The sequence below is a fragment of the Pyrgilauda ruficollis genome, unplaced genomic scaffold, assembly GCF_017590135.1.
Source record: "Pyrgilauda ruficollis isolate IOZ18807 unplaced genomic scaffold, ASM1759013v1 scaffold52, whole genome shotgun sequence".
NCBI lineage: Eukaryota > Metazoa > Chordata > Aves > Passeriformes > Passeridae > Pyrgilauda > Pyrgilauda ruficollis.
In genome coordinates this window covers 1,793,499-1,816,477 of record NW_024526822.1, presented here as the reverse complement: position 1 = coordinate 1,816,477, position 22,979 = coordinate 1,793,499, and the positions used below count along the sequence as shown (strand labels likewise).

General features: G+C 52.3%; 2 protein-coding genes across 2 annotated transcripts; one reads left to right on the top strand and one right to left on the bottom strand.

Annotated features, from left to right (window-relative positions):
* Positions 1-692: 692 nt before the first annotated feature.
* CCDC15 (coiled-coil domain containing 15) lies at positions 693-15,861 on the bottom strand. The gene is made up of 11 exons (XM_041480645.1): positions 15,842-15,861; positions 15,318-15,509; positions 13,463-13,612; positions 12,485-12,649; positions 11,717-11,803; positions 7,000-7,161; positions 5,838-5,957; positions 4,056-4,159; positions 1,994-2,164; positions 1,769-1,917; positions 693-1,088 (listed from the first exon to the last, which is right to left on the bottom strand). The coding sequence occupies exons 1-11, from the start codon at positions 15,845-15,847 to the stop codon at positions 982-984; spliced, it is 1,413 nt and encodes a 470-aa protein (XP_041336579.1). The 5' UTR covers positions 15,848-15,861; the 3' UTR covers positions 693-981.
* A 1,409-nt stretch (positions 15,862-17,270) lies between these two features.
* Positions 17,271-22,940, top strand: HEPACAM (hepatic and glial cell adhesion molecule). The gene is made up of 7 exons (XM_041480661.1): positions 17,271-17,386; positions 19,570-19,911; positions 20,123-20,404; positions 20,511-20,604; positions 20,919-20,992; positions 21,078-21,148; positions 21,231-22,940. The coding sequence occupies exons 1-7, from the start codon at positions 17,302-17,304 to the stop codon at positions 21,516-21,518; spliced, it is 1,236 nt and encodes a 411-aa protein (XP_041336595.1). The 5' UTR covers positions 17,271-17,301; the 3' UTR covers positions 21,519-22,940.
* The last annotated feature ends 39 nt before the right edge of the window (positions 22,941-22,979 follow it).

Below are 22,979 nucleotides of genomic sequence, written 5' to 3'. Positions count from 1 at the left end.
CCTTGCCCCCTCACGGGGCAGACCCTGCCCTTTCCAAACCCACTCCAACACCCTGAATTGGGGCTGCAGCACTGACGCAAGCAGCTGTTAATAAACAGCATTAGCCACCACAGATCCCTCAGTGAATGATTCTCCAGGGGGAACCGAGGAGCAGTCCCTGGCTCTGTGCTACCTCTGGACCAGAGGTGGGTTTGCTTTGTGCCCAATGGGATGGGAACAGGGAAAAGAAATGATCCGGCACGCTCGGCCACCCATCCTTCCTGCCGTGGTTAATATTGGAGAGGGAGGCCAGCAAGGAGTAAATATTAATGACAGGGTATGGAGTAACCTCTGCCCAGCACATTACCTCACCACAGGCAGTTCTGGGAAAACCCATCTTGCTCCAGGCACTCCTGCAAAGGTCTGAAAATTTTTTTACTAGAAAAATGCTCCTTCCTTTCAGGAGCAAAGTAGAGGCTAGGGGAGTGTGGGTCAGGTACAAAGCTGTGGGGGTGTTTCTGGAAGAGAGGGCCTCACCCAGAAAAGAAGGAGGGAACAATATATACCTGGCTCTGGAAGGTGATCCAAGTGGCAGGCAGAAGCCCTAGGAAAAGGGAAGGAAGGGAGCAGGGAAAGGTTAAAAAACCTCCCCTAAGAGATATGACCCCTGGCACCTCATCTCTCCTCCTTTCACACTTCAAATGAGACAAACAATCTTTGAAAGCAGTTTATTCCACAATAATGATTAGTCAATAAGAATATGTAGTCAATAGCTACTGGAATGCAAATGCCTGCCATAAACCAACTCCACAGAGCAATTGCTTCCTTCACCTCGACCATCGCCCCGGCCAGCTGCACCCCTGGGGCAGAGTGGGAGAGGCACAGCACAAACTGGGAGAACAAAGGTGACACCGGCCTGGCAGCTGGCGTGGAGGGGCAGGCAGGATGCAGCACAGCCCCCCTCCCTGCTCACCCCAGGTGCTGGGACATGGAGCTCCTCGGTCACAGACGCTTCCCAGAGCGAGCACAGAGAGCAGCCAAGTCCTGGAGAGAGCGTGTGGCTGCATGGGCACAGGAGGAGATCACCGAGTGCAGCGCCTGGCTGTAGGCTGAGCAGAACAGGGACACAAACACTATCAGGGCATGAGAGTTGCACTTATGGCCCGAAACTGGGCTTGGCTCTAGCCTTTCACCAGAGCAGAAAGGCAGTGATTGGGGTTTAAGGTAAATCGACATGCTTGCAGTTTTCCACACACCCATTTGCACGCTCTGCACACTCCCGAACATAAATCAGTACACAAGCCAAAGATCATTTTATGAACCCAAATATCTCTATTTTCCCTCCCAGATAACTCCCAGTGGCCCAGTCAGGTATTTTCCCAAGCTGTGCTCAAAGTCAGTGCACTCCATCACCTAAGGAAGGCCATTTCCACAACTTTATGCATCCTCCTAGCAGAAGATTCATCATTTAAGGCAGAGGGCTCTGTGTCCCTAATGAGATGCTTTGCAGCATTTTCCTCGTGGCTGTGTCCATAGCCACACGTGGCTGTGTCACAGCTGTGTAATTTAACACACTGTAGGGGCTGGTGCCTTGCTGAAGATGCCACTACACTCCCTAAGGTACAGAGGTTGGGTCAAGCAGCAGAGCTCCTGACTTGCCCTCTCCAGAGCATATTTGGAGGAGCATCTCTGCACAGCAGCCCAGGAGCATGGAAACACCTATCCTGGTTTGTGTTCTCCCTGTATAATCAGGCCCAGGTGTCTCTTCTCTGAAAGCAGGAGCTCCTACCTTTATGATTTTTGTAGAAGACGCAGTTATTGGCACAGGTGTCCGGGTGGGAATCCCAGAAATCAGACCCACAGGAACACAGTGGGGGCAAGTCAATGTTACAGAGTTTGACTTTCTCCCTTATCTGGGCTCTCAGAGCTTCAACATACCTGCAAGGGATCAAACATTCACCTCTGGCACTGACACCTGTGACACCTCTGCACAAGGAGCACAGACTGCCTGTACCTCATGTGCTCCTTATCCCGCTGCTGTCTGTCCCTCACTCTCCTCTCCTCCAGCTGGAGCTGGGCCAGGGCTACCCAGGTTCCCTCTCCTGGGGAGGGCTCTCTCTGCTCAGCCATGTCTTGCATCCTCTGCTCCTCTGCCCGGCGCTGATTCTCCTTCTGCCTCTTAATCCTGCAGGGAACACACATGCTCAGAGAAGGAGCTTTCCATCCCAATCTCCATTCCTGGCTCTGAGGTCAGGGCACAGGAATCTGGGTGATGCTGCTGCTTTCAAAGGCAGAAGTAATTCTGCACTAATCACAGCATTAAATATAAATAAATATAAACAAACATATTGGCTTAAAACATAGAATGGTCATAAAAGCTTCCTGAGCCTCCATTCTTCCCCCCATATGGCGACACCAGACTGTGAATGGTTTCCTGCCCTCAAACTCTTCCTGCCTGCCTGTTTTCTCACCATCCTGGACTTCCTCTTCCAGCTCCTTCCTGCAACACATCCACACGTGCTCCTGCCACACACAGTTCCCCAAAGCTGCTCTTCTGTCCTTAAACAAAGCCTGCAGGCTGGGCTCTTTAATACCCCCCAGAAAGGACCAACACCTTGGCTTTCCAGCTTGCCCAATGTTTCTGATTATGAGGCAGCTCGGATCCTTCTGTAAGCACCTTCCAGGACAGGGCAGCATGACAGGGCTGGGTACAGCAGAGACATTCCAAGGATCCCACCTTTACTCCAAAATAGTCTTTAAAATGTACTTTTAACCAAGTTTTCCTCTATTTCCTCAGTCTCCTTTCCACCTGTGTGGCCCTACAGCCCTTTAGTGGGACCTGGGTTGTGTAATTTCCGCCAAACACAACACACATTCCCCCGACAAGCAGCAATTGCAAAGCACAAACACTTTACACAAAAGTATCTGACATTTTGTTCCCAAATGCAACAAGTGTCCCACGCCACTCCTGGCCAGGGGGCATTAAAAACAAAATGAAGGCTGAGAAGAAGCCAGAAGACATTTCAGACCTTACTTCATGTAGGGGGTCAAATCTTTACATCCAGAAAGAAAATGCTAAAGGTGATCTTCTCTGGTTGAGTTATAAAATTGGAAATGTTTTTTAAATGAAATGTAGAACCTTAAGTACAGCACTATAAATCCACTCCAGAAATTGAGGCCAAGGCCAGCTCGGGCTTTACACCCCGTAATTACAAACCCAGCTCCCCTCTGCACACAATCCAAGCTAAAAATCATAATAAAAAGGTATTGCACTAACTGGGAATCCCTGGGGCCTTGCCAGCATTCACAGGGCAGGACTAGCTCTCCCAAGCTCCCAAGTGCCACTGGAATGTCAGGATGTGGCTCAAGGAGCACTGCTTTAGACTGGCAGTTTTTCCCAAAAAATGCCCAGGAAATCCTGCCCTGTGGTGCCTGTCCCACTCCCCCAAAGCCTGACAACAGAAGAGCCATGATGGTCAGATTTAGGTCAGCTCATTCAAAGGAAAGCCAGGGAAAAAACAAAAATTAGAGGAGCTTTCCTGTTTTGCTGTGAATTTGCAGAACTTCTCCTTAATCAACCCCTTCACAGGAGAAGCTGAGAAAAGTCCACCACAACCGATACTTTTACACAGATACCAAGTGTTCAACTCCAGAACAAATGCCTGTAAAATATTTTATTACACTGTATAAGTTTTTATGGCCACGAGGGTGAAGGGTCTGATATTAAAAATGCCAGGGATGGTCACAGCTTAGCACAATGACATAACCTCACCCCAAAGTTTCTAAACACAGGCTTAGGTTCCCAGAGTCATGTTTTGGGAAGTTGCACCTCTTCCAGCCCCATGATTTGGCTCCCAACTCCTAAACAAGCTGCACAGGGAGTTCCAAACTAGACAGAGAAGTGCTAAAGGACTCAACATGGCCCAAGGGTTTCTGCTGGGGGTTGGCTGTGTGAATCCCACCCCAGGGCGGTTACACATCAGTGCCTGCTTTACACCACACAAACTCACAAGACTTTTCCAACCTCCTGAAGGACCCTGATGGAGGAGGTGACCCCACCACCTGCACGGACTCACCGGGCAACTCTCTGCTGCCTCTGGTGCTGCCGCTGGTGCTCCCGCACTCGCTCGCGCTCCAGGGCCATGAAGAGGCGCCGGCACCGCAGGAACTCGCTCTGCCGCTTCGGAGAACAACACAGGGACATTTGGGAAGGATGCCTGGGATGAATATCCAGTGATACCAGTGTTCTGCTTGATTTCTGGAAGATGGAACCTCGCTCTTTCCCCAAAAGACCCTCAACACCTCTGAGTGCACATGACCCAGCACTGGGAAGCGGGAGAGATGGCACCAAGGTAGGAAAGACCAAGTCATCTCAAAGCATTGGGGAGCTTTGTACCAGCATCCCTCCACTGACACTGCCTATGGATGGCAGCTCTGCCACCTGGCAAATTCCTAAATTCTCGCTTTGCTGAGGGGAAAAGAGCCAATTCCAACTTCAGCCTGCTTGAATTTGGAGCCACCTGGATACTGGTGTTCCCCTGCAGTGCACTGGAACCCTGTTATCTCCTCCAAAAGATGAAAGTATGACACCAAGCTGGATTCTCTACATGCAGAGGAGCCACCAAGGTGGCAAAACCATAGCTGAGACAAATCCAGGGGACCTGCAGGGAAGAACTCCCATATGGATACTGAGGGTTTAGTGTCTGGGCTTTGGCTGATCCCACTGATGCAGCAAGGGCAGGGAAACCTCCTGGCTAAAGCTCAAATCAAAAGCCCTCCTGCTGTGGGGTACAGAGATAGTTTGAGCTCCATGACTCCCAAAAGTTTAATGCATAGATTTTTCCTCATGAATGCCAAAACCTTTGGGCTGAGTTTGTCCACCTCACTCGATGGAGAGAGCCCAGCACAGCTGGAGATAAAGGAGGAGGAGAAGAGATCACCAGGCTGCCAGTGAATAAAACCGGATGGAAAAAACCCAGGCAGAGGAGAGTGCTGCAGAACCAGTTATCTTGGATGGATCAGAGCCAAGGAGATTAAAAGCAAGAGGAAAGGGAACAGCAGGGTTAGGAGGAGCAGCCTGAGAAGGCCCAGCTGTTGTCACACTGGTGAGAAACCACAACCATATTTGGGATCTGTTGGGTTGAAAACACTTGTAAGAAACAAAAAACATGCAAATTGTTCATAATTTTACACTGCAAACTGCAAGGAAGTTGACAAAAGGAGAGAGAAATGTTCCTCTTCATGGCAGGAGGAAGCAGGAAAATCGAAGTCACGGGCTTTAGGCATCCAAGAGAAACACCATCACTCTATAACACCGAGATTAGCACGAGCCAAACTGTCCAAACTGTCCAGGACACAGGCTGTAAACCCTCACTGTGAACTCATCCACTTGGCCTGCAGGCTGAGCTTGAGGCTATTCCCAAAAGCAAAGAAACCTTTATATTCCAGTCTTGTATTTAAACAAGATAAAGTTGGCTTTGTTCTTTCTTCTTCTTTTTTTTTCTTTTTTTTTTTTAAAGCATTTTTAGCAGCTTCTTGAGCTCCTTACAACTACAGCAAGCACCCCATGGTTTTGCCAGGCAGAATGAAAGGAGCCTGTTTCTCCTTCAAATTTCTGGTGTTACTGAGATCCCAGATTTTGTAGGAGGAGTAGATAACAGCTCCACTTAGTCATGACAGATTTTAAAAAATAACCTGGTAGCTTTGCCCAAGCCCTGAGACCAAAAGCTGACAAACTAAACCCAGTAGGAGTTTCATACACCAAAGCTCCTCTGAGGTTTCTTATTAGAGCCAGCAGCATTCCTAACACCCAATTTCTTTCAAACAAAACCACAAGGGATTGGCTACCCTGGACAGACCTGCTTCCTGGTTTCCTCTTGGTCAACACCAGCCCAGAGTTTGAGGGGAGGTTGGCATTCACTGTGTGGCCTCCCAGGAGGCCCAGGCAGGCTCGAGTCCTTCAGTGACCCACCACAGACCTGAGAGATAATGGAAGGGAGCAGCATCAGCATCACCACAGCTCTTTCTCATCTTCCCCAGCAAAATGCTCTTCACTGGAGGCAGGGCCCCTGTGTGATCCCTCCAGACCTCAACGGGATGACCTACCCGAATGGGCTTTATCTGGGGTCCAGGTTGGCCATGAACAGAAGAGATGTGCCACAACTCAATACAGGAGTCTGAGCACCAAAGCTTTGTCAAAATACCTCTAAAGATATCCTTGGAGGAGGGTTCTGGTTTACTTTAATATGGATGCACATCTCCCCATCCCAAATTTCTATTATGAATTTCTTGAAGTGTGAAAAAAAATAACTAAATGTAAGGGGAATTCCACAGCCAACATGTCCCAAAACCTCAGTGTAAACCTCAGCAAAAACTTCCGCTGTGTCCCCATCTGCCCAGCCAGTATTTCTGCTCCAAGCTGGACTAATCCCCAGCCAAGGCTGGGCACACACTGCCACAGCCATAAAGCCTCTGCCAACCACCCCAGGCAATCAGGATGAACCATTTCCACCCCCCAGATGCTCAAAAACAGCTGCCTGAAAACAAAAGAGGAAGCGTAAGTACATCAAGCCCTCCTAAACCCGTCCTAGGGCAGGGCCTGCCACCCCCAGGCATGGACACAACCATCTCCTTCACCTGATAAAAAGCTCTTTCCCCACCCCCCTCTTTTCAAGGTTTCTGACTGATTTGATCTCTTTTGATCTATTCCACCCTCTGGTCTTTCGGCATGGTCTGAGCATGGCCCTGGGTATGATGTGACTGCCCTGGTTTCAGCTTTCACCTGGGCAGCTGCCAAGTGGCATCACAAGCTGGCAGCAATCCAAGGCCATGGAAGCAGGGGATGGCAGTGCCGACCTCACTGAGCTCCAGTACTGCTCCCGAGCCCGCTTTGAGGATGGTGGGTTTAGGAGTTAAGCAGGCCTGAGGGAACAACTGCTCTACTCCAAGAGCAGCCTCTTCCAGACACCAAAATAAATCTATGATCTGGACCACTTAAGACCAACTTTGCATGAGTCTTACTTTTTCAAACTGAATTTTGATGTAGAAGCCATCATCCTGCTCAGTGCCATGTGCAGCTGTGCCCTGCTCCAGCAGCTCAGCAGGCAGATCGTGGTGTCCTGCCAGCAGCAGCTCCTCACTCTCCTCCATGGGCACTGCAGCTGCCAGGCAGGGGTCTGGGTCCTGGAGAAAGGAGGACATGGGTGTAAACATGGAATTGAAATCTGGCTGCTTTGGTGCCAAGGGAAAACTGAACCCCCTTGGAGCAGCTTTAACACACAGGAGGCTGTGCATGCTGTCACTTGGATGTGATCTGGCAGCACCATGTGTTCAGCAGCACCATGGGCCACCAGAGCTGGGAAACAGGAATGTAGCAGGGTGACTGTGACTCCCCAACTGCAGAGGCAGTGGGACTAACATGGGGTGAAGGGAGAGCAAGGCAGAAACCTCTCCAGGCACTATTTCACAGTGGCACGGAGCTGGAATCTCTGAGCGACACCGAGTACGGAGTACACTCCTTCAGATGGGAAGTGGGCAGGCTCCCCAGTGGCAATCCACAATATTTTGAGAGGCAGCAGATTGTTTCCTACAAAATAAAGAATTAAAATGCCAGAAGCAAGCTTGAAGCCAGGATAATTTTTTTCCCTTGCTTTCTTTTTTTCCTTCAGCGTGGTGGGAAGGGAGGCACAGGACTGCTGACAGAGGGAAAGGACGGATCAGTAGGAGAGCAGATGATGCCAAGAATTCCTTGATATGGCTCTGCTGATGTTTGGGAAGGACAGAGAACAGCCTGGAATCAGTCTGAACATGGAATTATTTGATAGACACAACAGGAATCACTCCATCAACCCCATTATGACAGAAACACCACAGAACAGTTGCTTTGGTAAGGCTAAGGGAATAGAGGGAAGGGTTATTGCTTTGGAAGTTGCTCTGGAACACTGAAGGCAGAAAGACATGACACTGTGGAAAAACAACACCAATTTGGTGGAATGAGACACTGGGGAAAAGCATTTGGGTGCTGCCATGCTGGGGAGCTACAGCTGTCCACCAAAGCCTGAAGGCAAAACTCAGTAACAGGATGAGCTGGAACACTGGACAGGTCATTTCCAGGCAATTACCACTCTGGTATCTGCTTGGGAAAGCAGGCAATTAACTCCTTGGATGCTTTTAAGCTGAAAAGAAATCTTGGGGGTAGAGAAAGAGTAGCAATCTTAGGAACATGGATTATTATCACAGGGAATGCAACACTTTACAGGGAGAAAGGAAAAAGAAGAAGAAAAATGCAGAAAACAGGAGCGAGGGAAAGGAACCCCCAACTTTTCAGCCAAAGACTTGCTTTGAGTTAGCAGCAGCAGGGAGAAGAATGCTGGGACTATTATTGGGAAGAAAAAGTCAGGTTTATTCCTAAAGCTGAAGTTTTTAAGGAGGATGGACCTCCCCCGGGCTACTGTCAGAAGCAGCAGCTAAGGTGCAAACAGCTCCCTGAAATCTGTGGAGGTCCAGATTATCAGAAAAGGGCCCAAGGAGTGTCTTTATTCAAACGGGAGGAAAAGGAAATACCAAACAGAAGATTTTAGCCTCAAGAGTTTAACTGTGACTTTTGAAAAAACAAGAGGAAATCACCTTGCAAACTAGCTGCAAGCCACAAGAAAACAAGATAAGCAGCAACCACCATAAATTTGTCAGGAGTCAGGCCAGGATAAACTGAATGTCTCCTACAATAGAAGGAAGAGGCCTCAGGCAAAGAGCAGCAGAAGACTCTGGGGTCCAGCTGAGCTCTTGACGTGGCCTAATTCAACGCTGGGGTAAAGCAAAACCTGTTAGATGGAAGTCTGATGTGGGATGCACAAAACTGATTAAAAACATGGCCCAGATTTGGTCTCAGGAGTTCACTGCACAGAAATAGGGTAAGAACTAGGTGGGCTCTGTTCTTTGATTTCATTATCAGCCTGGATGAAGGAAGAAAGAAGCATCTTGATTAAGCTACTGACCCCACTTGCCTTGTAGAAGTATAGGGTGAAAAACCCTTGGGATACAATCAAAGAAAAGGGCTAGAATACAAAGCTCTAGGAAATCCAGGGAGCACAAAAGCAGAGGCAGCACTACCAAGGGGGTCAGGTCCACGGTTATGTCTGTGACAGCTTTTACACCTGAAGAGAAGGGAACATGCTGCTCTCCTGCCAGGCTGGGAACATGCCAAACCTTCATACAGGGAGAGATTTAGATTAATATGGGAGCTTTTTTCTCCTCATATATCACGGAGTAATAAAACAGAGCAATGCAATAAATCAATATATTCCTCCCAGAATAAATCAGGGAAGCTGTTAAACTTCCTTATGTAGATTAACTGTAGGTGCAGTGAGGCTGGGATGGAGGATGGCCCCAAACCCCTCCCAGTGTTTCTCACTGCTGTGGATGACTTGATCAGGACTCCCACGGATCTCCTGTAACCCTCTGGCTCACCTGGGCAGTGGCTTTATTATTTATGCGAGGTCATAAATCAGTTTATCTCACTGAATGCATTAGAAGCTCAAACTAGAAGAATGTTTGCTGTTGGAAACAGGTAACAAGGTTCTTGAGACCATAATTATTGTGTTTCTCTGAGTCCTATTTGCAGAGCTGACTGACTTCATCAGAAATCCAAGAGTACAAAGAAAGGGGAGTTTCTAGATAATCAGCAAAGATCTACTTCACCTTTGGTGAACCTGAAAAAGAGAAGAGAATGAGGATTTACAGGATGGGCAGGAAACTGGCTCCAGAGGCAATAAGTCAAAACACCAGGCTGGGTTGCTCCTGATGTTCTGTACATCAGTTTAAGAAAGGTCTTGGAAAATAGCTACAACACAAAAGTGGTCTTGAGAACTGAAGGAGCAAAAGCAGGGTGAAATTCAGCATAGGCTGGGTTGCTCCTGATGTTCTGAACATCAGTTTAAGAAAGGTCTTGGCATAGAGACCGGGAAAATAGCTACAACACAAAAGTGGTCTTGAGAACTGAAGGAGCAAAAGCAGGGTGAAATTCAGCAGAACAAAAAGTGGGACTGACCTCCTTCCATGCACTGCTTTGAGGAAAGCAGCTGCATACCAACCATTCTCTACCAGAAGCCAGCCCGGGGTGAGGAAAAACCCTCCAGATCTTCACCACCCACACAAAACAAGCAATTGATGCAATGGAAAGAGTTGTTGAGGTTTGAAGAAATAAAGGCACCTGAAGGGAAGGCTGGTCATCACATTTCTCCCAGATACCCAGATCACAATCTCAACGTTTAAAAGTCTATTTTGCATTCTTGAGTTCATCTCAGAGATGTTTTCACACACTTTATCCTGCTGCCTTCTCTGAAACGGGCTACCCACAAGGTGCATGAGTAAAGCAGTTTATTTCATTCCTGCTGGAGAAACTTCCTGAATGATGTTTTGGATTTGCTAATTAGAGACAAACTTACAGCAGTTTGCAAGGTGATTTCTCTGCCCTCAGCCCAGCCAGCCCTCCTCACCTCCTGCCTGCAGGCACCGGGGGAGACGTGGGACACGATCCTGCGGGAGGCCAGCCTGCGCCGCACCTGCTGCACAGCCCTGCTGAGCTGAGCCCGGAGGAGAGGCAGAGAAAACACAGCACAAGTTCAGCTGCATGGAGACATCTCCCAGTCAGTCTGCTCCAGCCAAGGAGCTCCATCAAGGCAGCACAACCCAACACACAATCAAGGTCTTTCAGAGCTGCCCCAAGGTACCAAAATTCTGATCCAGGCAACTCATCTGCTCCCAAAACATGTTGCTGAGATGCCAGATCCCAAATTTTCTTGACTGGGATCCCAAATTTTCTTGACTGGGATCCGGCTCACCTGGGCAGTGGCTTTATTATTTATGCGAGGTCATAAATCAGTTTATCTCACTGAATGCATTAGAAGCTCAAACTAGAAGAATGTTTGCTGTTGGAAACAGGTAACAAGGTTCTTGAGACCATAATTATTGTGTTTCTCTGAGTCCTATTTGCAGAGCTGACTGACTTCATCAGAAATCCAAGAGTACAAAGAAAGGGGAGTTTCTAGATAATCAGCAAAGATCTACTTCACCTTTGGTGAACCTGAAAAAGAGAAGAGAATGAGGATTTACAGGATGGGCAGGAAACTGGCTCCAGAGGCAATAAGTCAAAACACCAGGCTGGGTTGCTCCTGATGTTCTGTACATCAGTTTAAGAAAGGTCTTGGAAAATAGCTACAACACAAAAGTGGTCTTGAGAACTGAAGGAGCAAAAGCAGGGTGAAATTCAGCATAACAAAAAGTGGGACTGACCTCCTTCCATGCACTGCTTTGAGGAAAGCAGCTGCATACCAACCATTCTCTACCAGAAGCCAGCCCGGGGTGAGGAAAAACCCTCCAGATCTTCACCACCCACACAAAACAAGCAATTGATGCAATGGAAAGAGTTGTTGAGGTTTGAAGAAATAAAGGCACCTGAAGGGAAGGCTGGTCATCACATTTCTCCCAGATACCCAGATCACAATCTCAACGTTTAAAAGTCTATTTTGCATTCTTGAGTTCATCTCAGAGATGTTTTCACACACTTTATCCTGCTGCCTTCTCTGAAACGGGCTACCCACAAGGTGCATGAGTAAAGCAGTTTATTTCATTCCTGCTGGAGAAACTTCCTGAATGATGTTTTGGATTTGCTAATTAGAGACAAACTTAGAGCAGTTTGCAAGGTGATTTCTCTGCCCTCAGCCCAGCCAGCCCTCCTCACCTCCTGCCTGCAGGCACCGGGGGAGACGTGGGACACGATCCTGCGGGAGGCCAGCCTGCGCCGCACCTGCTGCACAGCCCTGCTGAGCTGAGCCCGGAGGAGAGGCAGAGAAAACACAGCACAAGTTCAGCTGCATGGAGACATCTCCCAGTCAGTCTGCTCCAGCCAAGGAGCTCCATCAAGGCAGCACAACCCAACACACAATCAAGGTCTTTCAGAGCTGCCCCAAGGTACCAAAATTCTGATCCAGGCAACTCATCTGCTCCCAAAACATGTTGCTGAGATGCCAGATCCCAAATTTTCTTGACTGGGATCCAGCCAGAAGTGATTTTCCACCCCGTGGTGCTTCAACTGGAATAACTCCAGATCCTAGTTGAGCACACAGGCTTTCTAAACCACCAAATGCACCATAAACATCACTATTAAAAAAAAAAAAAAAAAAAAAGGGCTTAAACAGTCCTGAAGGCAGGTTTCCCCAAATTTTGGGCTGCACGAGACAAGTTGCAATGAGGTGGCACCACCTAGTGCCTGCCAGCAGCCAGACCAGTCCAGCCACAGCATCTGGGAGGAGCCACCCAGCTGGATGCTCTGAGGAGCACCACAGCGTTCAGGGTGACAGTGCAAGCTAACGTTTAACCCAATATCTAAACCCAAATAGTAGGGATGTGCTGTAGAAAGAAAAAGGAAAACATGGCCCGTTCCCCGTTTCAAACACTGAGGATCCAAAATGCCGAAGCAGCGATGGAAGCGCAGGAGGGCAGGGCTCACCTCGGCAGCTTGCTGCTGGAATGGCTCCCTGTGCTCCTCTTCTGGCTGGGCTGGGCCAGAGCCAGCGCTGGGTGCACAGATGATGGGAGCAGGGAAGCTCTGGAACAGGCATGTGTTCTTCCAGGGGGTCGAGTACTGCACAGCAGCACAGCTCTCCCTTTCCACCTGCCAGGAAAAAGCCACAGGGATCTCCAACCACAACCCAGCAAGATGTCAACCATGGTTACATTTCACCACCCTTGGGTGAAATTGCTTGGGAGGGAGCTCCCAAGTTTGGCTCTCCATGCTGAGAATACAAAGAATCATCAGGTTCTTTGGGGCTGAGGGCATTTGCGGGCTTCCCGCTTGGAGCTGGCAGAGTTACATGAGGACATCCCTAGCCAGCCATGGAAACAGCCCAAACACCCCAAGGGTGGCCAAGGCTGGTGACATGTCAGTGCATTCTCTTTTCTGCCACAGTCAGATCCTGGCAAGCCTCCCCAGCACTTGTTTGAGAATAGAAAGAATTAAATATATTCACAGGATAATCCAAAACAAGCCCACGGGGGAAAAGGGAATGCGAAGACAGAGGGAAAGTGTTGTTTGAAAACTGCTTGGAAAAGGGATCGGAAAAGAAACTGCAGATAAAGTGCTTTACTTCAAAGGCAGCCAGGACACATCCACATCATTCCCAACTCCTGCTTGGCTGTTTTTTAACTCCACAGGCAATTCCACAGGGAGTTTCAGAACTCTGTTCTGCTGTTGCTTGAAGGAGCCAGTAACCTTTCCCTGGGGAGGCTTCAAAGCATCTCCAGCATCAGCCAAAGTGTCACACTGACCCAGCCTGGACACCGTTTGCCACCACAGGGTCTGGAGCCTCAGATTTTCTCATTTTTTCTCATTAACACCTTGACTTAAGGTGTTGACTTAAGCTCCAGTGTTTGGGTTTTTCCCAATTTATGCTGTGTTTGGAGTTTCTCCTGACAGAGCCTCACTTACTGCTTCGTAGGCCTTCTGCAGCTCGAGCCTGCGGCGCAGCCTGGCCTGCCGGTTCACCCGCTGCCTCACCTCGCCCTGGAATCTCCTCAGGCTGGCTGCCTTCCTCCGCTGCTGCTCCTGCAGCTCCTCCTCCACCCGGGATGCCGAAGCCTGGGCAGGTGGAAGCAGATTTCACCAGGGTTTGCTACACTGTAGCATTAGAGCAGCCTGTGTCCTTGGATTCCCTTTTCCCCCACCCGGAGTGACCAGGCAGACAAGCAGCACCCAGAGCAAACTTCATGTTTTGTGCGGAGTAACAGCTTGGACAATATCCACTGGGTTATTATGGGCTGGATTGAGTCTGACTAGAGAAACTCCAGAGCAAACTTCATGTTTTGTTTCAAAGTATGTGGAATAATAGCTTGGACAATATCCACTGGGTTATTATGGGCTGGATTGAGTCTGACTAGAGAAACAGCATGAACACCTCTGCCTTTACCTCTCTGCAACACACCGGGAAGGAAAGAAAAAGGAGACCCTCGGAGCAGCTCCCAGCTCCCGCTCCCATTAAAGGATGCTCAAATAGCCAAAGCCTGGATCCAAAAGGAACAGGCCAGCCCCTCACCCTGGTGATGTTCTGCAAGGCTGGAAGCACATCAGGGAAGCAGTTCACAGAACACAACACTGCTTCAGAATGCCTTTACCCTCTGAAGTGAAAGATTGAGAGCAATGACCTGAAAAACCCAAAAATCCCATTTTGTTTTCTTTGCAATTCTGCCAAGCAACACTACCATGGCTTAAATTAAAACAGCACTGCTCTCCTGGCTGCAAACACAGCAAGAGAAACCAGAGACTGAAGGGAGGGAGGAAAGGGGTGAGGCCCTATATGAACTTGAAACAGCAGGGCCAGCACAGCCCAACAAAACTCCAAGATGGGGAGAAATCTGCACTTTTAGGGATGAAACCAAGACAGTGCTCCAGAGAACAGCCCAGTGCCAGCTCAACCACTGCCCAGCTCAGCAGCAACTCTGGTGCATGAAGCATTACTATGGATTAATTAGAAGTGTATTAAATAAGCTCAGATAACCCTGGGCAGCTTCATTCACCTCTGGAAGCCTCACATGGGGAGCCCCAGGAGCATCCAGACCCCCTGAAGCTGTCAGGAAAAGATCAGCTCCCCCAGAAGTTTCATAGTGCCAAGATGGAAGTCCTGTGGAATATGGAGACGATTGATTTCCATAAATTATCTCAGCCTTTCAGGATTTAAATTACAATATAGAAATAAATCATCTCAGAAGGGCAGGAGATTTTATAATGTTCAGACATTAATTACAGGGGACTGAACTCATCATCCAATATTTAATGCACTTTTAGTCCTCTTAGAATAACCCTGAAAACAGAAATCCCTGAGATAAGCATCCATGAAGATTTCCTTATGTGTTTCAAACGGGGTACAGTAGACATTGGTTCAGACCCTGAAACATTCAGCTCAGTTTTTAAATTTTTTTTTAAATCAGCAACACAGAGTAAAATCTTGACTCCCTGACATCCTTCAGGGATGAGTGGGAAAGAAAAAAGCAGCACTGGCTGGGTTCCCCACCTGATTGATGTTTAAAATGGATGCATTTCTCCTCAAAAAACAGAGTTTTTTGGAGGGGAATCCACTATTAGAGATGCTGAGGGCTTGTGCAAAGGGGAGGTCATACTACATGGACATCACAGCGGCTTCTGACCCCGCTAAATCACATCAATATTATTTTTAGGAGCCATGCTCCTGTCTGCCCTCAGGCTGTGAAAAAGATCCCCTCTGGCTCTGGCGCCGCTGGGTGTTTTAGCGGCACACGGAAGGGCTCGAGATGCCCCTGGGCGCACTCACAAAGGCCGGGCTCTGCTGCCCGGGCGCGCTCTCCACCCAGGCGCCCACGGGTGCCACGCTCTGGTTCCTCTCGGCCAGCACCCGCCAGCTGCGCTGCAGGGATCGCGCCCGCTGCCTCCCCGGGGGCTGCCCGGCCCCCCGGCGCGGCTCCTTCGGGGGCAGCACCATCCCGGCACCGCCGCGGGCCCGGCCCTGGGAGGGGACAGAGCTCGGGGTGAGTCCGCGGCACCGCAACCCGCAGCCTGCCGCAGCTCCCAGCTCCCCGCGCTGACCCCCAGCCCACGGCGGCTGAAAGCCCCTCTGCCCCATCACTGCCCCCCCTTCTCTTCTCCCCACCAGTTACCCAGCCCCGCGGCACCCCACCTCCAGCTCCCCCGAGGGTGGGCTCCGATCTCCCGCTACCCCCACTCCACCGCCCCCCGCCCCAAGCACCCCCTGTGTACCCTCACCCGCCCCTGGGCACTGCTCCACGGCCTCGGGCCCATCCTCCCGCATCCCCCCACCGCCTCCGGAGGCCCCTGCACCTTCATGCCCCGTAATTCCCCGTCATTCCCCGTAGCCCCCCTCGCCGAGCCCGCCGGAGCCCCTCAGGCCGCACCAACCGCCACTTCCGCCGCCACCGCAGCTTTGAATCCTGGCGCCGCTTCCGCCGCACGGCCACGCCCCGGCAGTCCCGGCCACGCCCAGATCGCATCCTGGTCACGCCCACAGAAGGTCCGGCCATGCCCCGATCTCGCCTCGGTCACGCCCCCGGAGTCCCGGCCACGCCCTCAGGCTCCCCGGTCACGCCCATAATTGCCCCGCCTCGCCGCAAGCCCCGCCCCCCGCCCCAGCCAACCGCAGGCCGCCCCCAGCCCCAGCCCCTCACGGTTCTGGGATCCCCGGTTCGAGTCCCGCCTCCGGTGGCAAGGGGGTGGAGGAACCGTGTCTGCCTCAGAGCACCCCCGAAACTGCCCCCTGAGCCTCCCTGGAACGCCCCACACTGAGCATCCCCGTGCCAGTCGCTCCCAAATATCCTGACCGCACCTCTGACCCTCTCCGAGTACCCCATTACAACATCTCCACGCAGCATCCCCCCAAAGACCCCCAAAGCACCTCCCCATAGCGTGACCCCAAAGCACCGGCCTCACCAGCCTGCCTCCCTTAAAGTCTCCCCAAAACTCCCTCAAAGCCTCTTTCTGTAGCATCCCCCAACCCCCCTGCACCATCTCCCCATAACGCGCCCGCCCCAAAGCATCCCCCTCCCTCTGGGACAGGATTCTTGGAGGCATCGACGCCTTTTGGGGGCCAGGAGACCCCCGGGGGGGTGGGCGGTGGCTCGCTGGGGTGATGAGCCTGGCAGCGCTCGGGAGGGGGGTGGGAAATGGCTCCGGGCATCCTGCCTCGCATCCCGCTGCCCTATTCAGCGATGCCCGGGGAACTAGCGCTAATTGGCATGGAGCTGGAATGGAGCCTGGATGCCACCGGGCTTCGTTTTAGAGCCTGGGAAGAGCGGGGGGAAAGCGGGGGGGGCTCTTTTGGGGTGGGGGTTCAGCTTTGCAAAATACCCCTCCTAAAGAAAACCCGGCTTAGCTGAATGGGGTGTTCAGAGCCCAAAATCCCGCTGGATTGTCCGCGGAGGGGACGGCAAACCTTAGCTGGGCTCGATGGGGTGATGCCCCCCACCCCAAGTACGTCCCGGGGACTGAGAAAACATGGAACTGGGGGTCTGTAACCGGGGAAAAAATTGCAAATCCGAGTGGTTTTTCCTGAAATAAATGTCAGCTCGAGGCCTCCGAGGAGGCGAAAGCCACCAGGACACAGGGCTCTATTGAGAAAGGAAAGAACAAAAAAAAAAAAAAAAAAAAAAAAAAAAAAAAAAAAAAAAAAAAAAAAAAAAGAAGGGAAAAAAATAAATTAGCCGGGCGAAACGCCAAGCCGGGAGCTCCGAGGGACGTGCCCGGAGTGGGGAAGCGGAGCAATTCGGGGGGCGAGCCTGCCCGAAATGTGGGGAGCGCCGGCTGCCCCGCGGGGCCACCCCGCTCCCCCCTGCCTGCTGCCCGTGACCTGGCTTCTGGCGCTGCACGCAGGTAGGGAGTTTTCCCTTTTTTTTTTCCACGGTTTTCCCGTTTTTTCCATGGGTCTTGGGGGTATCCAGATGGAGGATGAGGGCCGGGGGGGTGATGAGGGTGGTGATGCCCGATGGGGGGGGTTGGAGGGAGGGTTGTTGCGCTGTCGAGCGTACCCTCTGCCTGGGAGCTGGGAGAAAAAGGGGGTAAAATTGGAATGAAAACTGGGGAAAAGACTTTTCTGGAGCCAAGCAGGTCCCGATGTGGGGGAGGATTTGGCACTGCCCCCAGCCTGAGCTTCTCCCCGGTTTTTTTTTCCTCCCCAAACCCCATTTTTTCTTAATTTTTTAGCATCTCCAAATATTTTCTCTTACCCATTCTTCAGCTTCCCTTAAAAAGTTATTTTTCACCCCATTTCTCAGCTTGCCTCATCCCACTGCTACCCTGGTTTTCTCCATTATTTTTTCTCTAAATTCTCACTTTTTGGATTTTAATGAGCCCCAAACCATCCCATCCCATCCCACATCTGGCAACACAGAAAACTACCTTCAACAATTTTGTTCCATTTTACCAAAGTTTGCACCCAAAAGCAGCTCTGGGGAGGCCCCATTTCCCTTCAGATCGGGAGGATGGATGAAAAATAAAACCAACTGGGCTCTTTGCTGACTTTGATTTAGACCCTAAAAACAGCCAGGGCTGTGGCAAAGACACCCCAAAAAATACTGCAGGGCTTTTTTTAAAAAAAATTAGGGATTTGTGCCACAAAATAGTGTGAAAATGAGGAATTTTTTTATGGGCTTTTTCAACAAAAGCCATTGAAAAGGGCTGGGAGATCTCCATCCCTAAGACAAGGAAGCTGTAGGAAAATTGAACATTTCCTGATTTATTAATGAACTCCCAATTTTTTTTTTTTTTAATCCAGAGTGGAGAAAAAATTAAGAATAAGGTTAAAAAAGGGGGAAGAAACAGTTAAAGTGCAGCGATTTGGCGGCGCACAGAGAGAGGGCAGGGATGCATGGAAGGCCACATCCCCATCCCATGCCTTGGCCTTCCCTGTGGGGTGAGGGTTCCCCTAAATTTGGCGAGTCGGGGCATGTTTGTGGCGCTGCCGGGGAGGACGGACGGACGGACGCTGCATACCAATAGGTCCCATGACTTTTCGGGCTTGTTTAAGGCCTTTCTTGCTCCCGCTTCACCCAGCCCAGCTGGTTTTCCCACTCTGCCCTCCTCTTCAATATGGGGTTTGTTCGCCGTGGATGACGGTATCCGTACGGGGGGCTCACGGATGGGACCTCTGGGAGGTCAGGACGGGGATGCTGAGGTATTTTGGGGAGGGAGAATGTTTTGGGGAGTGCCCTCCCCCAGAAAATCATGTTTTTACACTTTTTCCCTGCCTTTTTTGGCTTAGAACCAGCAATGAGGAGCAATGCACGTGCATAGACTCTCGTGATGCAGTTTTGCATCTGAGGGGGCTTTGTCTGGACAAGAGCATCCCATGGGGGTGGGGGTGGGATACGAAATCCTTCCCCCCCCACCATTTTTTGGGGAATTAAGGTATCTTTGCAAAGCATTCCAAGCACTGGCGTCTCTCCCTCCCAGGCAGTTTTTGCAGGGCAATGATACAACTTTGCCAAGGGTTGCCTCGACTTGCCTCCCACCCCCTGCATTTTTGCAAGTGATGTGTGCATTTTTGCGAAGGGTTGCATCGACCTGGCTGCAGGAGAGCATTTTTGGGGGTGGTAGATGAATTTCTGCAAAGGGTTGCACTGACCCAGCTGCAGGAGAGCTCCTGCCCAAGCCCTGCACATTTTGGGGACACCACATGCATTTTTGCAGAACCTAGGAACAGGAGGTGTGCCATCCACTCCTCCTCCTTGCATTTTTGGGGTGATGCATGCATTTTTGCAAAGGGTTGGTTACATTGACCTGGCTGCAGGAGCACTCCCACCCCCAAGGCAGCATCTTCACAGGGGGTTGTATCGACCCACCTCCCACGCCCAAAGCAATTTTGGGGGTGATTCCTTGATTTTTACAATGGATCTGCAGGAAGGCTCCCACCCCTCATGCACTTTTGGGGTCAGGCGTGCATCTTTGCAAAGATGGAACCAAGCTGGGCACCTTGGGGGTGCTCAGCACAGCTCCAGCTTGGGGTTTCCCTGTTTCCTCCACGCTCGGCACCCCACTGTCTCTCCCCACGCCCCAAGGTCTGCTGGCAGGGGTGAACATCACCAGCCCCACGCCGCTGGTGCGCGGCACGGCGGGCAAAGCGGCGCTGCTGTCGGTGCGCTACGCCAGCGCCAGCGCGGACAAGCCGGTGGTCAAGTGGCAGCTGAAGAGGGACAAACCCGTCACCGTGGTCCAGTCCATCGGCACCGAGATCATCGGCAACCTCCGGCCCGACTACCGCGACCGCATCCGCGTGCTGGAGAACGGCTCGCTGCTCATCAGCCCCTTGCAGCTGGCTGATGAAGGCGCTTACGAGGTGGAGGTGTCCATCACCGACGACACTTTCACCGGCGAGAAAACCATCAACCTCACCGTGGACAGTAAGGGCACGAAGGACATCCGGGGGAGACTGGGTTATCCATGGGGTGGCTTCCCTGAGCACATACTGGGAGGGCTTTCTCCAGCTGGGAGGTGGTTTTGGGGGTTTCAACCACCTCATGCTGGTGGGGTTTTGATGTCTCTCTTCCTGCACCCTGAGCCCATCCATCCCCTGAAGCGTGGCATCACCGTGGTTCCTCTACTTGCCCACAGTTCCCATCTCAAAGCCACAAGTGCTGGTGGCCTCCTCAACGGTGCTGGAGCTCAGTGAGTTCTTCACCCTCAACTGCTCACATGAGAACGGCACCAAGCCCACCTACACCTGGCTGAAGGACGGGCGGCCGCTGAGCAACGACTCCCGCCTGCTCCTCTCCCCTGACCAGAAGATCCTCACCATCACCCGTGTTCTCATGGCTGACGATGACGTCTACAGCTGCCTGGTGGAGAACCCCATCAGCCATGGCCGCAGTGTCCCCGTGAAGCTCACTGTTTACCGTAAGCCACCCTTCTCCCCTCCTGCACTCCCAGATTTGGCCATCCCTTGCAGATGCTTTCAGCTAAAATTTTTGGGGGGCTGTCCCCCCTCATTCCTCTCCTGCAGGCCGGAGCTCTCTCTACATCATCCTGTCCACAGGCGGCATCTTCCTTCTTGTCACCTTGGTGACAGTTTGTGCCTGCTGGAAACCCTCCAAGAAGTATGTGGGGCAATAACATGAGAGACAAAAGAGTTTATCTCATCTTGTCCCATCCTGGTTTTTCCCATTTCATCTTTTCCCATCCCATCTTGTCCTTACCATCCTATTTGTCCTCATCTTGACACATCCTACCCTATGCCACGCCAAGACGTGCCATGCTGTGCTCTGGCGTGCCATGCCGTGCTGTGCCGTCCCATCCCATCCCATCCCATCCCTGCAGTACTTGACCCTCTCCTGGATGAGCCACAGGCAGTTCCCCCACTGCCTCTAACACGATGCCAGTGCTGCCCCATCCATCCCCTTTCCCTTTCCAGGGAGAAGCGACAAGCAGAGACACAGCCAGCCTCTGACTACGCCGAGCAGGACGAGGAGCGCCTGAAGCACGAGGGTGAGTGCCGGCCTCGGCGTGGCGGCGGTGGGCTGGGCAGCACCAATGCTCCTGGCATGCTGAGCAGCACCTTGCTTCCTCACAGCCGAAGGCATCCCGCGGAGCGGCGAGCACGAGCGCAAGAACCCGGTGGCTTTGTACATCCTTAAAGACAAGGTGAGAGCCAGCAGCACCAGTAGCACGTCAGCAGCGTCCCAGCACAGGGATCCCACGTTTTCCTCCTCTTGTCTGTCGGCAGGACTCGCCGGAGGCGGAGGAGGATTCACTGCCTGAACCCCGCGGCACGGTGGAGCCAGGCTACACCAGCTCGCCAGTACCAGCGGCCGGCCGCTCGCCGGGACCAGTGGGGCGCTCGACCCGGCGTTACCATCGCTCGCCAGCTCGCTCGCCCGCCTCGACGCGGACCCACCGGTCACCACCGGGCTCGCCGGCACGCTCCCGCGGCGCTCCGCGGCTGCTGCGGACTGCCGGCGTGCACGTCATTCGGGAGCAGGAGGAGGCCAACGCCGTGGAGATCAGTGCCTGAGCAGGGGGACCGTGCGCGCCTTGGTGGCAGCGTGCAAGCGGGCAGGGACACCAGCACGGCCACCGAGCAAGCGGGGACACCGGCACAGCCCTGCTCCCGCCACTGGGCGTCATTCTGCTCGGCGTAAAGTCACTAATTTCCTATTGATCCCACCCAGAGCTCCCCTCTTCCGTCCCCCGTCTTCCTGGGGCATCGCTTTAATGGCTTTCTCGCCGGGACGAGTGTGCAGGGAGCGTGCAGAAAGCACACGCGTGTGCAGAGAGAACATGCAATCAGTGCACGGAGAGTGTGTGCAGAGGGTGCATGGAGTATGCAGAGGGAGCGTTCGAGCACTGCACATGTGCATGGAGCGTGCAGGAGAGAACATGGACTGTGCACACGGGGGCAGGCACGAGGGTGTGCAGCAGGTGTGCACACTGTGCGAAGAGGATGCACAGAGCTTGCAAGAGAACACGTGGAGCCCATGGAGAGAACACACACAGAGCAGGCAGCTAAGGCTGCACAGGGTGCACAGGGCGTGTGTGGCGTGTGCAGAGCACCCACTGAGCCTGCATGGCCTTTGTGAGCGTGCCAGCCCTGCGTGTGTGTTCCAAGCGTGCACAGAGTCCGTGCAGAGAGCGCCTGTGCAGAGCGTGCAGGGAGCGTGGGGAGGGAACATGCACGCAGCATGTGGCGAGTGTGCAAAGAGGGTGAGCAGAGAGGGTGTGTGCAGTGCTTGCACGAAGCACACACAGAGCGTGCAAGGTGTGTGTGGAAACAGCGTGCACAAAGCGAGCAGCTGAGTGTGCTCGGAGCATGCGCAAGAGTGAACCTGCAGTGCTGGCACAGGGCACGCGTGGAGCCTGCAGTGAGTGTGCAAAGAGTGCGTGTGCTGTGCTTGCACAGGGTGTGCGTGTTGTGTGTGGAGAGAGCGAGCACAAAGCAGCTGAGCATGCTTGGAGCGTGCACACGCACACGGGGAGCACTCACACTGCACGCCCAGCGACCCTGCATGCACACGTGTGTGCAAGAGCACGGTGCCCGCCCGCCGTGGCACAGCCCCCATGCATGGAGCAGGACATGCACTGGCACACAAGCTCGCCCAAGGGCACAACACACAGAGGCCACCCTGGTCAGGCAGTCTAAACAGGGGGCTCCCTCCTGCTCCCCGGCTCCCCAGCTGCCATGTCCCCTAAACGTGGGCTGGAAGCCCTGGTCCAAGCATTGCCCCTTTGCCATGGTAGGATTTTCTGTGAAAATCCCCCGGTTTTGGGGCACACGGCGCTGTCTCTCCCCAAGCCTTCATGGGAAATAGGTTTAGGATGAAAAGCAGAGAGCAGCCGGCCAAGTGAGCCGGGCCCTGGGGCACCTGGGGTGGGTGCCGGGGCACCCCGGAGTGCTCGGGGTGCACTACTAACCAATAAACTAAACATACTACCCGTCTGGTGGTGGCACCTTTGGGTGTCTTTGTGGGACAGGGGT

Coding starts and splice junctions, on each gene's coding strand:
- CCDC15 (XM_041480645.1), bottom strand. Junction 7,162..11,716: donor CCGGTGCCTGCAGGCAGGAG/GTGAGGAGGGCT, acceptor TCCTTTCTCCAG/GACCCAGACCCCTGCCTGGC. Junction 1,089..1,768: donor CTTCTACAAAAATCATAAAG/GTAGGAGCTCCT, acceptor TGTTCTGCTCAG/CCTACAGCCAGGCGCTGCAC.
- HEPACAM (XM_041480661.1), top strand. CDS start 17,302: ATGTGGGGAGCGCCGGCTGCCCCGCGGGGCCACCCCGCTCCCCCCTGC. Junction 20,405..20,510: donor CGTGAAGCTCACTGTTTACC/GTAAGCCACCCT, acceptor CCTCTCCTGCAG/GCCGGAGCTCTCTCTACATC. Junction 20,605..20,918: donor TGCTGGAAACCCTCCAAGAA/GTATGTGGGGCA, acceptor TTCCCTTTCCAG/GGAGAAGCGACAAGCAGAGA.